The 19117-nt window shown below is 35.4% G+C and overlaps 1 protein-coding gene and 1 long non-coding RNA gene across 4 annotated transcripts in view; one reads left to right on the plus strand and one right to left on the minus strand.

The window, feature by feature from the left end:
• The window catches only part of LOC136847676 (neural-cadherin-like), a 29669-nt gene extending 14222 nt beyond the window's left edge, over positions 1-15447 (plus strand). Inside the window, exons 3-10 of the mRNA XM_067119473.1 lie at positions 7281-7554; positions 8166-10453; positions 11451-12381; positions 12535-12724; positions 13268-13503; positions 13889-14116; positions 14442-14651; positions 14907-15447. Of these exons, the coding sequence (XP_066975574.1) occupies positions 7281-7554; positions 8166-10453; positions 11451-12381; positions 12535-12724; positions 13268-13503; positions 13889-14116; positions 14442-14651; positions 14907-15022 (4473 nt within the window). The 3' untranslated portion in view covers positions 15023-15447. The remainder of the gene's footprint in view (positions 1-7280; positions 7555-8165; positions 10454-11450; positions 12382-12534; positions 12725-13267; positions 13504-13888; positions 14117-14441; positions 14652-14906) is intronic.
• The window catches only part of LOC136847677 (uncharacterized), a 682743-nt gene that overhangs the window by 306397 nt on the left and 357229 nt on the right, over positions 1-19117 (minus strand). For all 3 annotated transcript variants that reach the window (XR_010855798.1, XR_010855797.1, XR_010855799.1), the window contains exon 6: positions 379-431. This is a non-coding gene — a long non-coding RNA (uncharacterized lncRNA). The remainder of the gene's footprint in view (positions 1-378; positions 432-19117) is intronic.

Consider the following 19117-nt stretch of genomic DNA (forward strand, 5'->3'; position numbering starts at 1 on the left):
ATATATATATATATATATATATATATATATAATATATATATATATATATATATATATATATATATATATATATATATATATATATATATATATAGTGTGTGAGTTGAATGTTAGTGTCAATGAAATAATGGCAAAATTGCCTTTAATTTCCACTCATATTTCATTGCTTATATATTTACTATGTCCAAATGCCTTTTCCATGCATTTATGTATCATTTCTTCCGCTATCAGAATATCTGACCATATCCTGTTACCGATTCACAGAACTCTACATTGCACTAGTCATCTGTACGCAAGAGAAGCAAGAATCTGAATTCAATTTAGAGATTAGTCAAGTTAAGACGACAACTTTACCAAAGGAATTACTAATTGCCTTACCTTGTAAACCACTTTCCATACAGAACTGTCTTTCAATATAGACGACATCGACTCTGAAATAGGGCATAAGAAGGTCAGCTTTATAGTTGCGTTGTTAAATTAAAGTAAAAATTTATCATCGTTAAAATAAAATTCCAGGAATCTAAAAGAATGGCATTAAATTGTTCAATTTTATCCACTGTAAGTGAATTGGAAGTATTTGTACGTGGAAAATACCCAATACTGTAAATCATATAATACACACAAAAAGAGATATTTTATACTCCGTTAATATATTATAACAATGCAATTTTACAATCGTGACCTCAGTCAAAATGAATAGAACATATTTACTTTAACACGTTTTAACCTTACTTTTCTAGCAAAAGTGTATACAATATATATATTTATATATATATATATATATATATATATATATATATATATATATATATATATATATATATATATACATACGTAAACGAATGCATACACAGACGCATGCACATACACATATATCTATATATCTATCTATCTATCTATATATATATATATAATATTTATATATATATAATATATATATATATATATATATATATATATATATATATATATATATATATATATATATATATATATATATATATATATATATATATATATATATATATATATTTATATATATAAATAAATAGTATGAATTCAAGAAATATTAATATCAAACGGACTTTACTGTCGGTAAAGGCTACGTTATAAAAACAATAATAAAGTGAAGATTAGCGTTAAATTAGTTTCCGAAGTATTACGATACTTTTTAATTCATTTATGTATTTTATGTGCATCTTTCACTGACACAAATACACACACGCGCACACACACAACACACACAATTACTATGTATGTATGTATGTGTATATATTATATATATATATATATTATATATATATATATATATATATATATATATATATATATATATATATATACACATACATACATACATAGTAATTGTATGCGCGCAAATGAATGAATTCACAGTTTCTGAAGTAGAAAGAGTATAGAAACTTAAAGAGATGGAAAGAACAAAGTTATAACGGAATAAATGAAGAAAAGATTTAATCTGAAACTGAAATGATACCTCCTACACTAACAAATACACGAGGTATCAACTGGGTTGCAAATAATGGAATGAAGAAACTAAACTTGATAACTGGGAATTAGAAATTATACAAAGCTAAGGTGCCAAGTAAAAGCGACCTGACTGAATCTCGTACTCTTACAGCCATTGCACTAAATCGGTTGCAAATATTCAGCAGGTTTGAGAAAGACAAGCTGGTGTTAGATACGACAAGAGTTACAAAGATAAAATATCTGTGTTAGTGAAGCAGTGCACGGAATTTACAAATCTGCATTTAATGTCTTTCACTGATTACAAGAAGGCTCTTGACAACGTCCACAAACCAATATTACGGACGCCCTTTGCGTCACCACAGTATTCCCATTAACTAAACAAAGTAGCTTAATTTATTCATGAACGAAGTTCATACAGAGCTGATGTTGACGGAGTGTTGTCAAGTGAATTTGCAGTGGGGTTCTGCAAGGAAATGTTTTTCACCTTTCCTACTACCATCATCATAGATTTTGTAATGATTATGTAATGATAAAAGGGGTCGGAGATGGCACTTTTTTTATTCAGCAAAACACCACAAGATTTAAAAAGCTTGCTTAACAGGATGCGCCATATATCTAGAGGTGGGTAAACGGAAAAAAAGGTAAAGAGGACAAAGCATAAAGAAAGGGATATAACATTACATACAGAAGAATCAATGTGAAAGAATAAAGTAAAATTAGGAAATATACTGGCTGAAACCAAATTCACTGACATAGTAAACGAAATTAAGATCATACATATGTTCAATATGATCTGCAATACTATGATATGAAAAATGATATGCCAATCAAACAATATCTAAAAGATTTTGTCGACTTGAGAATATGGTCTATGAAGATTAGGGGTCAGATGGCAGGAGAGAGTCAGGAATATGCTATAATGGATGTTATGGAAGTTTCATACGTAGATGCGATGATGATAAAAAGATGAAGATCGCTAGGACGTTATTTCGCACAACACCTGCGAGCATAGTACGTGGTAATGTCAGCTGGGCTTCAGTGGGCACCAAAGTACCAGACCTACAAGGATGAGAACTATGGGAAGGAAGGCTATTAATTGATGGAGATTTGTGGAAGATGAAGCACAGGAAAGGCATGAGTTGTCCTTTGCACCATGTGGCACTGATATATATATATATATATATATATATATATATATATATATATATATATATATATATATATATATATATATATATATATATATATATATATATATATATATATATATATATATATATATATATATATATATATATATACATATATACACACACAAATATTTAGCCATAAATATCGTTTCAAATCGATAGCCGGGTGGCCAGTCAATGCCTATCGTTGTTTATAAAGTACACATAGGTTCGAATCTTGCTGCGGACGGAGCATAATTGTCCTGGGCATTAAGTTGCTCCCAAGGTATAATGCATTGGATATATATGATATTTGTGGCTTAACATTCGTGGATATAAAAAAAAGTCACACGTGTGTAAGAGACAGAGAGTTACAAAGTGCCAAGCATTATAAACTTACCAATCAGCTACCATTATGAAGATGAGCTGATAACGATTCTAAGTTCAGAACCTGAATTCGACAGGCATATAGCTTGCTGGATAAAGGCACTGTCTTTCATTGTTCCCATATCAGCTCACGGTTCGAACCCTGCCTCGATATATATATATATATATATATATATATATATATATATATATATATATATATATATATATATATATATATATATAAATATATATTTTCCGTGAGTATGAATTCAAGAAATATTAATATCAAACGGACTTTACTGTCGGTAAAGGTTACCTTATAAAAATAAAAATAAAGTGAAGTTTAGCGTTAAATTAGTTTTCGAAGTATTACGATACTTTTTAATTCATTTATGTATTTTATGTGCATCTTTCACTGACACAAATACACACACGCGCACACACACAACACACACAATTACTATGTATGTATGTATGTGTATATATATATATATATATATATATATATATATATATATATATATATATATATATATATATATATATATATATAATATATATACACATACATACATACATAGTAATTGTATGCGCGCGCAAATGAATGAATTCACAGTTTCTGAAGTAGAAAGAGTATAGAAACTTAAAGAGATGGAAAGAACAAAGTTATAACGGAATAAATGAAGAAAAGATTTAATCTGAAACTGAAATGATACCTCGTACACTAACAAGTACACGAGGTATCAACTGGGTTGCAAATAATGGAATGAAGAAACTGATCTTGATAATTGGGAATTAGAAATTATACAAAGCTAAGGTGCCAAGTAAAAGCGACCTGACTGAATCTAGTACTCTTACAGCCATTGCACTAAATCGGTTGCAAATATTCAGCAGGTTTGAGAAAGGCAAGCTGGTGTTAGATACGACAAGAGTTACAAAGATAAAATATCTGTGTTAGTGAAGCAGTGTACGGAATTTACAAATCTGCATTTAATGTCTTTCACTGATTACAAGAAGGTTCTTGACAACGTCCACAAACCAATATTACGGACGCCCTTTGCGTCACCACAGTATTCCCATTAAATAAACAAAGTAGCTTAATTTATTCATGAACGAAGTTCATACAGAGCTGATGTTGACGGAGTGTTGTCAAGTGAATTTGTAGTGGGGTTCTGCAAGGAAATGTTTTTCACCTTTCCTACTACCATCATCATAGATTTTGTAATGATTATGTAATGATAAAAGAGGTCGGAGATGGCACTTTTTTTATTCAGCAAAACACCACAAGATTTAAAAAGCTTGCTTAACAGGATGCGCCATATATCTAGAGGTGGGTAAACGGAAAAAAAGGTAAAGAGGACAAAGCATAAAGAAAGGGATATAACATTACATACAGAAGAATCAATGTGAAAGAATAAAATAAAATTAGGAAATATACTGGCTGAAACCAAATTCACTGACATAGTAAACGAAATTAAGATCATACATATGTTCAATATGATCTGCAATACTATGATATGAAAAATGATATGCCAATCAAACAATATCTAAAAGATTTTGTCGACTTGAGAATATGGTCTATGAAGATTAGGGGTCAGATGGCAGGAGAGAGTCAGGAATATGCTATAATGGATGTTATGGAAGTTTCATACGTATATGCGATGATGATAAAAAGATGAAGATCGTTAGGACGTTATTTCGCACAACACCTGCGAGCATAGTACGTGGTAATGTCAGCTGGCTTCAGTGGGCACCAAAGTACCAGACCCACAAGGATGAGAACTATGGGAAGGAAGGCTATTAATTGATGGAGATTTGTGGAAGATGAAGCACAGGAAAGGCATGAGTTGTCCTTTGCACCATGTGGCACTGATATATATATATATATATATATATATATATATATATATATATATATATATATATATATATATATATATATATATACATATATACACACACAAATATTTAGCCATAAATATCGTTTCAAATCGATAGCCGGGTGGCCAGTCAATGCCTATCGTTGTTTATAAAGTACACATTGGTTCGAATCTTGCTGCGGACGGAGCATAATTGTCCTGGGCATTAAGTTGCTCCCAAGGTATAATGCATTGGATATATATGATATTTGTGGCTTAACATTCGTGGATATAAAAAAAAGTCACACGTGTGTAAGAGACAGAGAGTTACAAAGTGCCAAGCATTATAAACTTACCAATCAGCTACCATTATGAAGATGAGCTGCTAACGATTCTAAATTCAGAACCTGAATTGACAGGCATATAGCTTGCTGGATAAAGGCACTGTCTTTCATTGTTCCCATATCAGCTCACGGTTCGAACCCTTTGCTCAATATATATATATATATATATATATATATATATATATATATATATATATATATATATATATATATATAAATATATATGTACATGTATATATATATATATATATATAATTATATATATATATATATATATATATATGTATGTATATATATACATACATATATATATATATATATATATATATATATATATATATATATATATATATATATATATATATATTAGCACATTAAATAAACATTACTGAAAAGTTGTTTTTTTCAAAATTATTTTTTCTTTCACTAATATAATAAAACATAATTTTAGAAGTGTAAACCTCAGCCAACATGTATGCAACATAATGTACTATATCCTATTCGAATAAGAATCACAAATTGGGAATTCACCTATTAATATATACATAATACATAAACACACACACATATATATATATATATATATATATATATATATATATATATATATATATATATATATATATATATATATATATATAGATATATATACATAATTTTCAAACTATTCATCCACTTTTTTTCCATGTGCTATTTTTCCAAACGTGATATATAAGAGCAATTTCAAAGAAAGCTATAATTATATACCTATACAATATAAGCACAAGCCATATAATATATATATATATATATATATATATATATATATATATATATATATATATATATATATGTATATATATAAGTGTAAATTATATATACACACACACATATATATATATATATATATATATATATATATATATATATATATATATATATATATATATATATTACAACCCCTTCAATATATGATATTTTCTTCTTCGAAAAGGAGCTGCAGTGATAAGAAGCACTGTACACCAGAAGCTTATTGAAGATGGAAAAACTCGGATGAACACTTCTTACTGAAATCCACCCCAAAAAACATAATTACACGACTTGCACCCCATGTACCAAGGTTCTAGATCCTTGCCTCTGCCGATAATCTATGAAATACAGTTGCGCTCTGTTGCTCAGAGTTGAGACTCCAGGATTAAGCTGGAATACTTTATAATCTACTCCCCTTGCCGGTCATAAAAGACTAACATGTATGAAAAATACGCATCTATCTGAGAAATGAATCTTGACGTCTGAAACAATGTTTAGCGGCAGTTTCCACTGAACTAGCAAGGAAGCAATCATGTTAGGACTAAAGATTCTTGGTGCTATTCTGTTGTGATACTCATAAGGAGAATTATCTTTTGGCTATTCATTTTAAAGATTTTCATTTCGCCTCTGAAGGTCATACATCCTGCTATTTGCTGGCGGATTGAAGTGTAGTACATGGATACATGATTTTTGCTATTTTCCTTTAAATTCAATTTGGTGTGTGTGTGTGTGTGTGTATACACACACACACACACACACACACACACACACATATATATATATATATATATATATATATATATATATATATATATATATATATATATATATATATATATATATATATATATATATATATATATATATATATATATATATATATATATATATATATATATATATATATATATGTGTGTGTGTGTGTGATCAACTATACGTCATGTCAGGTTTTTCTGTGCTAATAATTCGGTTTCCAGTATATACGTAATTTGGTATGAGGTTGCTATCTCCATACCCTTCTCGACCATGCCTACGTCTCACCACAGTCAGCTAAGTACCAGGTACACGATTCAAAGCACTGATGAATAGTCCACATTATCGAACTCGGGACTCTCTTTGGAGAGGTGAGGCTGGAGTCCCCTCACCACATGTGAATATTTACATCAGTCAGTATGCACATGTGTGTCTGTAAGTGTCCAAATATTTGCATTATCATTTCTTCCGCTGCACAAAGGTTTCCACTGACTGGCAAATATCTACAGGCGGTGTATCACTGCAACGTCACCGAGAACGACGCAAGAGGAATCATAGTCATGAGGATGGAGGCGGAGGATTACGACGATCCGAACGAAGGCACCAACGCTAAAATCACATACTCCATCACCAAGAACGCCATCGACGAAGCCACCGCTAAACCCGTCTTCGAGATCGACGCGCGAAGCGGAGAGATCAAGACGCGAGTTTGCTGCCTTGATAGGGAGAGGACGCCGCGCTATCTCCTTCAGGTCGTTGCTATGGATGGGGGAGGACTTAACGGTGAGTATTCTTCTTTCTCTCACTCTCTCTCTCTCTCTCTCTCTCTCTCTTTCTGATATTTTTCTGAGAATAACTCCATATAGGTGCTCTCTGAAAAGCACCAGAACTTTCCTATCAATTCCTCTCACATCTTTCTTTATGACCTTTCTAGGTCTAGTAATCCAGCTAATGGCTCGTACAAAAACTCAGAAATTTAATCTCTACTTACCACCTCTCTCTCTCTCTCTCTCTCTCTCTCTCTCTCTCTCTGCTCTAGAATTAAATTAATTATAGTTAGTATGTCTCCATCTTTTCTCCCCCTATGTTCTAGAATTGAGTAATTACACTAACACTTCAATATAACAACAGTTTTTCTAAGTTCATTTAGTCAAGACATCAGCGTATAGGTTCATGAGGTGGCTAAGAGAAAATTGATGAATAATACTTTATTTATATATATATATATATATATATATATATATATATATATATATATATATATCTAAGTCGGCTATTCGCGCCTTTTACCGTCTTTCCTTATTTTTCTTCATTTATCTACATATCAATATTCATATTCCTACACTGCTCTACCATTTTTCCCATTTTATATCTTCTCGCTTTTATCTTTATAGGCACAGCGACAGCTAACGTCCTTGTGTTAGACGTTAACGACTCGCCACCTCGTTTTGCAAAGGCATTTTGGAGAGCACAAGTAGAGGAATCGCTGGACTCTGTTATCACGAATAGACCTATCCTAAATGTGACAGTTATCGACGAGGACGACACGAATGATTTCTACTTTGAAATACCAGAAACTTTCGAATCAGCGGCACAAACGTTTACCATTGAGCCAAACAGTGATGGAGTTGGTGCCATCAGACTGTCAAAACCACTAGACTTCGAAGACCCAATACAAAGACTGGGATTCAAGTTTCAAATCGTTGTCTCTGATATCGGTGAGACAACTTCAGATAAGGCTCACTCTGCCTATTCTTGGGTGGAAATAAGAATAATGGATGTGAATGATAATGCACCAGTGTTCAAGGAAAATTCGATAGAGGTCAGTGTTTCTGAGAGGATTGTCACAGGTACAACTCTGAGTACTTTTGCTGCTACTGATGCGGATAAGGAAGGAAGAAGTGAGATTTCATACACGATAGATCCACGATCAGATAAGAGACGCCAGTTTTCAATTGCCAAAGATGGTGCTGTGAAACTCCAACGTCCATTAGACAGAGAGACCACACCAAGATATGTCATAAGAATTGAGGCCTCTGATGATGGTGTACCCCAGAAGACCAGCACGGCTAGTCTTATTATCAACGTTCGAGATGAAAATGACAGTGAACCAAGATTAAGCCAAGATTATCATCCCATTCTACCAGAAAATCAACCGCCAAGGGAGATCATAGAGGTCTCAGCAGTAGATGATGATGATGCCTCCAGAGGTAATGGGCCACCATTCCATTTTGCTTTAGATTTACTGTCATCAACACCTGATGTTAAGTCATCCTTTGCAGTAAAATACAACGCTAAAGGGGACAATGGAAAAGGTACGGCAGTAGTGTCATCCTTAAGAGGTTTTGATCGAGAGGTGCAGAAGGAGTATCACCTACCAATAGTAATCGTAGATTCAGGGTTTCCTCCCATGACTGGCACTTCTACACTAATTATAACCATTGGAGATGAAAATGACAGCCTAATGCAACCAGGAGAAAAGCAAGTCTTAGTTTACACCCACAAAAACATATCCCAGGAAACACAAATTGGGCGCATTTATGTGCATGACCCAGATGACTGGGACTTGGTGGACAAAACCTTCACTTGGGCCAATAAACCACATCAAAATTTCCTCCTTGATGAGGATTCCGGTATGATCACCATGACGGCTGCCACTAGAGGAGGGCTCTATTTCCTGGAATTTCTTGTACAAGACCACAAACACTCACAGTACAGTGTAAAAGCCAGTGTAACTGTAAACGTCCATTATATTCCTGAGAGAATCGTGGAAGCAGCAGCATCCCTGAGAATTGTTAACATAACAGATGAGGATTTCATACAGACCTGGGACTATAGGGCAGAGGATTCTATACCAAGCAAAGCTGATCTGTTTCGAAAGGAAATTTCTAACCTGCTAAATACAAATGTAGATGATGTCCACATATTCAGCTTGCACCTCAGACAAAAGAGACCACCTATTACAGACATAAGGTTTACTGTTTTCGATGGTCAGTACTATCAATCAGGAAAACTTAATGCCCTCCTAATGGAACACAAAGAAGAAATCGAGAGAAAGGTGGGTTTAAGTATAGTAATGATTGGAATCAATGAATGCCTTGATGAAAATGTGCCTTGTGATGGGTCTTGCACTAGCAAGCTCATTATTTCTGATAAGCCTTATTTAGTAGATGCTAATAGAACTTCCTTAGTTAGCGTGGATGTCCAAGTGATCCCTGATTGTACTTGCCAGGCAAGAGACTTTACAGGAAAAGAGGTTAAAAAACAAGTATCCTGTCGTCCAAACCCTTGTAAAAATGAAGGGAGATGCATCAAAGAAAAATCTAGCATCAGATGTGAGTGTCCAAAGGGATATCGAGGTCCAAGGTGCCAGATGCTAACAAGGACATTTGAAGGTAATGGATACTGTTGGTTTCCAAGCTTAGCAACATGCGCTGCAAACCACTTAAGCATGGAGTTCTTAACTGTACAAACGGAGGGACTGCTCATTTTCAATGATGCCTTAGCTCTGTCCCACGACAATGGACATTTCACATCAGATTTCATTTCCCTGGAACTGGAAAATGGACGACCAAGGCTTCTGCTCGATTATGGCTCTGGAACGGTGCAGCTGAAAGTTAATAGCACCCACAGCCTGGCCGATGGGCAGTGGCACCAGATCGATCTCTTCTGGGACACATATGTAAGTACTAACTTTTGTTAAAGAGAGCAAAAGACACTGAAAATATTACAATTTACATTATATATGTATATATATATGTATGTATATATAATTTACTAGTCACTTATTACCAGATATGTATGTAATAGTAACAACCACAATGCCCTTCTAACTTTTCGAATTCTTCACACTCTTTGGAAACGCTTGTCACTACAAAACCCTTTGGATCTGGGGCTTTGTGGTTTTACAGTGACACACACACACACACACACACACATATTATATATATATATATATATATATATATATATATATATATATATATATATATATATATATATATATATATATATATATATATATATATATATATATATATATATAATCACTTAAAAGCCACAGTAAGTGTGCAAAAGGAGGTGACAGTGCCACGTGTAAGACACAAAAGTGCTTGCACACACACTCGCACACATATATGCACGCACACAATATATATATTTATTAATGTTTTATTTATAAATATTAAAAGTCTAGGAGCATCAAGAAAAAATCTTACCTGGTTGGGCAAGCGGAATATTCAAGTTTAAACAAAATTTTGTTACCAATAGCCGTAGTTCTAATGTGTTGCCACTGAAATGGCAGATTTAATGTTTACACTTGCAACTAGAGTTAACGTTTTGCTAAGTACCAATAAGATAAATTTTAAAAACCTTTAGTCAGTTCTTCTCCAGCAAGACCCATCAAATATATACCGAGTACTACTTATTTATTGAAAGGTTAGTTGTGTATGAATAGTTTAGAGTAAATTCCTCTGAGCTCAGTAAAATTAAACAACATGCAATGAAGTTTTTATACAAAAATTTTATTGATAGCAATAATGTTTATGTGTTCTTGGTCGATTAATATTCCTTTATTTGCTATGAAGCTGATTAATTAGCCTAACTTCATGCAAGCAAAACAACTCTCAAATCAGTAAATTAGTTCCTAACCAACATTGCATTTCTAAACCAATTAACAGAAGGTGAGGATAGAAGTGGATCACTGTGTGACAGCGATTGGTCAAGAACACACCGACGAAATTGATGGTATTTTTGATACATCCAGTTGTCAAGCAGTGAGTATAATTCCTCCATTCAACAGGTTCCTAAATGTCAATGGACCATTGCAAGTTGGTGGGATAAGGCAATATTCCTTTCACAGAAATGCAGAACAAAACAAGTTCATACCAAATGGGAAATCGTTTTCTGGCTGCATCAGAAACCTGATGATGAACGGACACTTCTACGATTTCTCTCAGCCTGTTCTCCAAGAAAATACAGAACTGAGGTGCAGACCTCTTGAGGAAATTTGTAAGAGCAACGCTAATGTAACAAATGACAACTCCAACACTTGGTGCTACCAAGGAAGCTGCGAAGGTTCCTTCCAGCAGGCAGCATGCGTGTGTCATCCTGGTTGGACTGGGTTGACATGCAGCGAGCGCACTGTTCCAGCCTATTTTGGTAATGACTCTTATGTCAAATATTCCCTTTCATTTAAACCGAATGCCTATGGTATGAATATTCAACTTCGATTTCGCACGTGGGAAGAAGAAGGAGTGCTGTTTTACATTTCTGATCAGCACAACCGAGAGTATGGCATCCTTGAAATCGAAGAGAGCCACCTACACTTCCGTTTTAGTACAAACACTCAGTCCAAAGATGAACGAAGCCTCCAGCTTTCTCACGTAGCTGTCAGTGACGGCGAATGGCATTTGGCATCCGTGGCACGATTTGGATCCAAGGCCTTTCTTTCTCTTGACGAAGGTGACGGAAAATGGTACAATGAATCTTTTGGGGAGGACTCAAGGTACATCTTTCTGGATGTCGATATGCACGAAGGAGTGGTCGTGGGCGGGAAGTCTCACTATTCAGGGATCGGGGTCTTATCAGTTGAGGAAGATTACAGACAAGGTCAGTCATGCTTTTCTAAAATTTATGTACCACTGATGTAAATACAAATCCAAAATGTATTAAAAAAGCATAAATTTTATAAGCCATAATTTTTAATCGGCCACTGAATAATAATGATCAAGTCACCTTTTATTTTAACTTTCATTATTGTAGGATGTATTGATGACATTCGTATAGACGGACATCCTCTACCGCTTCCTCCAAGTGTCAACGGCACTCAGTGGGCGCAGGCAACAGTCTTCCAAAACTTAGTGGAAAAATGCATTTCTCAGGACCAGTGCATCAATGTCGAGTGTTTGGCCCCTTTCATATGCAAGAGTCTTTGGATGAAGCATGAATGCAGGTTAGTACTAAAAAATTTATGATTCTTCGCATGAATCAATAAAATGCACTGTCAGTAGTTTTTTTAATAACGATTTTATTAAATCACCATGTTAATTACATTTCTAATTATGGCTATCTCCGTGAAATGACAGAAATGCTGAAGTGGTCGACAGCATTGTCAGCGTACCAAACGTATGGTATTACTAAGATATGGCAAAATGCCAAAAGACCCGTTTGTGAATATATGACGTTAATTCAACTACTGGGAATTTATTTGCATATTTATACGCATGATGATTAACTTTTTAATTATTTCTTTTTTACCCAACTGCATGTAACTGCAATTCTCTTGCCTTTTTTGTATGAAAGTAACCATTCTTTTCTATTCTTTTCAACAAGTTTCTTGATATATGTCTAGTTCCTATAACTGAAATCATATTCTTGAAAAATAATAATAGTACACATTGTACGTATATAAGCTCCCAATTTTATGAACGGTTCTTCCTCAAGAGAGTTACCTGCATCATTAACGTTTCTCGTATTCTAACACTGCCACTTCCAGTTGCAAAGAGGGCAGCGTCCTCTCGAAGGATCACATGAGGTGCGTGCAAGTGGACGTCTGTTTCCACGACCCTTGCATGAACGGTGGCACTTGCTTCGTCCAGGAGAGTTCCTACACTTGCAGCTGCCCACAAGATTACCACGGTACCAACTGTCAACTGGCGAATGAACCGTCTGATCCACGAGTTAGTCTAGGGGCTCTGGCTATCATAATATTTTGCATGATTATTATAATAGGTGAGAAACTCATTGAAAACATTTTTAGCTACCAACTGCTAACTCGCTTAGTTCCTCGTTAGCAATTATGTTTAGAATCATTTACCATTTCTTGAAAACTTATACCATTGCATTCTTCTTGTAAAAAAAAATCAAATAGACAACCTCTGCGAAATCAGATGATAACCTCTGTGAAGTGAGGAATGCTTTTCGAGTTACTGGCGTTATGAAACCTCTGATGATCATTTTCAAAAAGAACAAGGCAACCGGAGAGAAATCCTTGACTTCTTGTAGCGGTTTTTTCTTATTTGTCACCTATTCTAATCAGCTGAATCTTTCTAGCAGGCCAATGGACTTTTGACTGCTTAGTGTGAGTGGTAACAATTCTTGTTATTATCATTACAAGCCGGTGTCCTGGTGTTCCTGGTGTACAAGAGACGCAAACGACGAAGACGATTAGGAAAACAAGATAAGCACGAAATGAAAGGTCTGCGCATCAGTGACTTCGCTAAACACAGACGAGCTGGTATCGGTGATGACGTCATCGCAGGAAAGCCACTTGACCTTACTGCGATTGTTCTTCCTTCAAAGGCTGACCATCAGCATCAGACTTTGGGCATTAACTGTTCGTCAGGTAAGATAACATCAATTGCACTAAAGGAAAGAGAATCAAAAAGTGCAATTTTTTTAGAAGCCGATGCTTAGCTATATATCTAATTCAGATGGAGTTGCTTGCAAGTAAGAAGAAGAGATATTTCGTAAATAATGTATATGTTGCTTTGACGGAAATTCATTAAGCTATCGATTTAATTTGGGGAAAACAACAAATGTTTTAACTGAAAGTGAAGAGGTGGTTATGAGAGAACGCATTTGCATACTTTTTCGAAAGGGATATTCAGACACGAAAAATAGGTATAATGCACTTTGAGATATGAGTAATATCCCATTTTCGTGACCAGGAGCTGAGAAGGTGGGTAGCCTGTCAAGCGTTGACGTCATCATGAACATCCAAGGTACAAAAGAATGCGAGCTCTTACCAAATATCCTCCACGATGACTGCATCCTTCGAGCACCAACTGCATTTCGCGAAGGACACGACCACAGAATCGAGGAGCACTCGTCCCTGGTTCACGCTTCCTCGACATCGTGTCTTCACACTGACCATCATGGTGAGAAGGGAAGGGACGCGTGATTTCTTTTAATACAGGTGCCCATATGATTAAGCTCAGAATTCAACATTTCTGCTAGTGAGTTCACTGAGAAGTGAATTCACTTTATCATCTGTCAATTTTCTTTATTGAGTAGTAGAGTAAAAGCAAAGGGAGTTTTACAAAACATGAAAATCATCAAAACTTTATTTCACTGGTATTTCAACCCCTTTCTTATTCTCTTTCAATTATTAACCTTTTTCTCTTTCATTTTAGGCATCAGTATCAGCAGACCGCTATCTGATTACCCAGGACTTACGCCCAATCTCTCTCGATCGGAAAACTTTTATCCCCAGAGTCTCTCGAGGGAAGGCCGTGACCTAAGGTCATGATGACACCTGAATTAACGACCCAGAAATTATATTATCGTTTATAAAAGGATTAATGTTATTTTTTCTCTCGTAACTAACATTACATGTCTTTGATAAACTATTTTTAACGACTATCGCCAAATGACCAATAGATTAAATTTTAAATCCTGAATTGCCATTACCTGAGGTCACGAGGTTTCCAAAAGATCCCAGTACTTATATGATCTCTCATTGCCAGACAAATAATATAACAATTACGATGGAATCTAATTTTATTACATGCTATCGTAAACGAAGGATCGAAATATATTTACCTAAGTGAAATACTTTACAGGAAAAACCTGCTTGTTTGTAAAGGATTAATTGTCAAGTTTTATATAAAACTGCAAGATGTATGTGTAAAAGTGTTTACATATGTGACTGAATAAAATTGTTTCCTAAAAGAATTTTTGCGTATTTTTACATAACATGTGCTCTCTTTACAACATATTTTTTTTATTTGTACCCTGCTAGGTGGCATACTTCTCAAGATCTATGCAAGATGTTCATCCGCGATTCAAAAGTTAATGTATGAAAGTGGCTGTGACGACTACGCTATTAATTTAATTAAACTTAACTTTTATCATAATCAAAGTACCACTTATTAATGACACATATAGGCTGCTGGGAGAAAGGGAGCTGGGGTTTCGGTAATACATGTACACGTTCGGTACCGGTTCGGTACCGGGGTCTAAGCGATGTCAGGCAGGGCAGCCGGTCGAGGTTACGGCCTACCCCACCGCCAAATCAAAGTCCTTCAAAGAAGGCACCGTGCTTACCCCATATAAAAATGGGTATAAAAGCACGTTAAAACGAAGAAGAAGATAGGCAGAGGTACATTTTCTAAGGCTGTCAAGCCAAGCACTAGGTCACTTTTCGACCAGTTAGAGCTCAAGAGAGTGAAAAGAGGGAGTTGGAGTGGCTGAACGCAAGATAATGGGATACAAAATGTAAAAGAGATGAAATACACGGAACTAGAGGGGGAAATGGGAGAGAAACCCACGGTTGCCCTAAGAAGTATTAGTTAAAGAAGTTGAACAGAATGACTAAAGAAAGAAAGTGGGAACGGAAGAAAAGTAAAAGGCTAAAAAATGGGTGCAACTAAGGGCCGAAGGGACAATGTAAATACCTTTTAGTAATGCCTGCAATGCACCCGCGAGGCACATTAATGATAACAACACCCCCTCCCACCCTGGGACAAGCACATTTTCAACTGATTAGCTATTCGTCCTCTCCTTTCTCACCACCAGATCTACCAACTTTCTACGAACCTGCAAACAGACAACCTAATGGACACGTTCTCGCCCCCAGAAAGACGCTCATTCTGAACTCTCTTCATTCTCAATCCGTAAAACTCGACAACTATCCCACCTCTTTCTGCACTCAGATCGCCTACCAAAAACAACCCCCTCCTGGTCTCCAAACCAAGGTTTTTGTCACTGTGTTTATTAACATTTTAGCGTATTTTCCAAAAGTCTTTCCATTTCTCTACAGACACAGATAAAATTCTAATAAATGTTACAAGTCAAAATCGTTTGCTTTCCCCCCAAAATATGTGAGTATGAAATAATATTAAAAAAATACGTACTAAACCCTTCTTGCTAACAACACTCTTCTGTTACTACCACTAATAATAATAAACTACAAACATAAACACCAATACTCTGGTATGCGGTATAAAAGCCCAGATTCATATATTAACTCTGTACTTCCTGTCAGGGATGGGTTGAAAAATACCGCTGTTTACATTTCTGTTTCCATACATTTCCAGAAATTCCGGCAAAAATTTTTGTGTACTTTTTACGGAACGTTTATGGGCCAGGGAGATATTTCACTAGGATTTATAGAAGGAACACTGACAGAGTCGCTTGAATCCAATGGGGAAAATGGGACCATTCGTGTGCATGTGCGCCTGTGTGAAGGAGAGAGAGAGAGAGAGAAAGACTGAAACAGGAGTGGGTACCTGAAGAAAGCGAGAGAGAAAATGGTCAAGGTCTAAGACTCTGACTCACCTAAACAGCGATTCTGATCAGAACTGTTAGGCGAATGCCGATTCACAATCGAACGTGGCTACTAAAAAATGGGGAGAAGAAAAAGCGCTTGCTTGCATGTGTATACGTATGTGCGTGTGCGTGCTTGGTGTGTATGTATAATTCTGCACGTGACGCCAAAGTGTTCTCAGACATAACTAAAAATGAAAAATAAAAGCAACGATTCATAATTTCCCATTCGATTTACACAGAAAATACCATTTCCCCCACCCAGCTTCCCCCGTAAGCAACAGGATCCCTGAAAAAAAAAAAAAAAAGTTTAATGCAACGCTGAACTAGGGTTTCAATCCCAAACAAGATTTAGTAGCAATTCGAACGCTTTTTAATACTTTTACTTTTATCGCATGAGATAGTAGACGTAACTGAATAGATAGCACACAACTTTAACATCAGATGCTTCTCATAGATTAAGTTCGTTTCAAAAATTTTATTAATAATTAAGAAATTCTCTCTCTCTCTCTCTCTCTCTCTCTCTCTCTCTCTCTCTCTCTCTCTCTCTCTCTCTCTCTCTCTCCCAAATACATAAGTTATTTATTCAACAAAACCGAGCTATCAAAAGATGTTCCTTTTGTTAATTTTCGCATCTATCTGTAAAATTCCCTGCATTGTGTATCTAAAGGTACATCCCGATTCTATATATTATAAATAATCAACACTCCTGCTGCAAGTTTCATCGAATCTGAAAACGCAAATTTTGATGACTTGTGACTCAACTGCTCCTATTCTTGCATCGTTTCTGTCCTTTCAAATCTCCCCCCTACTTGGAATACCTGACTCATTTTCACGAATCCTCGCAATACGTATGCCCAATGTGAGCCAAGAGGAATCGCTGGAATGTTCCATGGCTGATACTCGTTCTGAGAAAGCTCTCCACCTTTCTAATCTCGCCGATCTGGAGTATTTCATCAAATACCTAACTTACACATTTGCATTTAAATAAATTCTTACAGAGTTCCCGGTGCCACCAAAGCTGCAAAGCAGCTAGAAATGGCCCGAGACAGTTCCTCCTAAGGGGAATTACGATTTAAAAAACTATCGGATTCCTCTGACAAGTTGTCTTTCATGTGGGAATGAAATGATTTTCCAATACCTTATCGGGGCCTAGTCTCTAATATAATGAACTACAGACTTTCGCTCAATATGGAAAAGCAATCCTATTAATTTATTATATGAAAAACATACGCTAATACACGAGAGTGAAAGCACTTACTTCTTTTGAAATTACCGTTCAGCATCCTGAGAATTTATGTCAGCACTTTATACAGTCTTTAAATGACTAACTAGCGCGTTGTGAGGCAAATCGCCCGTGGCAGCCAATAAGTTGCATTAAAAATCATTTTGAAAGGAGTGTAACTGGAATGCCGAGAGATACATCAAGGGCATTTGGTGGCGGGTAAACCGTTCTCTCCCACCACCAAGCTCAATTACTTTATGGAGAAGGGAGAATTAAGCAAAACGAAAGCTTACAGATAATCACTGCAGGGACGTTATAATAGATTAAGCAAGTGATGCAATTTTTGCTATTATGGATTGAAATGTGATGATGTATTTGGTGAGCAGAACTTTGGCAAAAGCAGAGTAGTTGTTGAGCTTTCATTAAATGAAGAACAGCCTAAAGAAGCATGACGATGAAGTGTAATTATAATGAGCACGTTCGAATAATGAACTTCAGCTCAGAAATTTCCTATGTATCTGTCAGAAACTGTCCTTTTGAGATACGTGATGGCACGTTATGAGTATTTTTAGTATGTAAAGGAAAAGTGAGTCAGTCAGGCTTACCCGATTTTCTGCTAGAATTAAAAGGACTTCTGAACGGTAATGATAGGTAATTATACGGTCTTTCATCAGAATTTCGGGGTATAACTTACCAATATTAAATAAATGACAAAGGAAATCGTGTTTCAAATGTGGAATAGAAGGTCACCTAAAGAAAGATTGAGAGGATGATTTACGAGTAGCTCTGATAACGTCAGAGAAAGGAACTACAATAGCTGTTGAAAGAAAGGAAAGCCCGACAGAAGAGTTT

This window comes from Macrobrachium rosenbergii, chromosome 17 (assembly GCF_040412425.1).
Source record: "Macrobrachium rosenbergii isolate ZJJX-2024 chromosome 17, ASM4041242v1, whole genome shotgun sequence".
In the NCBI taxonomy this organism is placed as follows: domain Eukaryota; kingdom Metazoa; phylum Arthropoda; class Malacostraca; order Decapoda; family Palaemonidae; genus Macrobrachium; species Macrobrachium rosenbergii.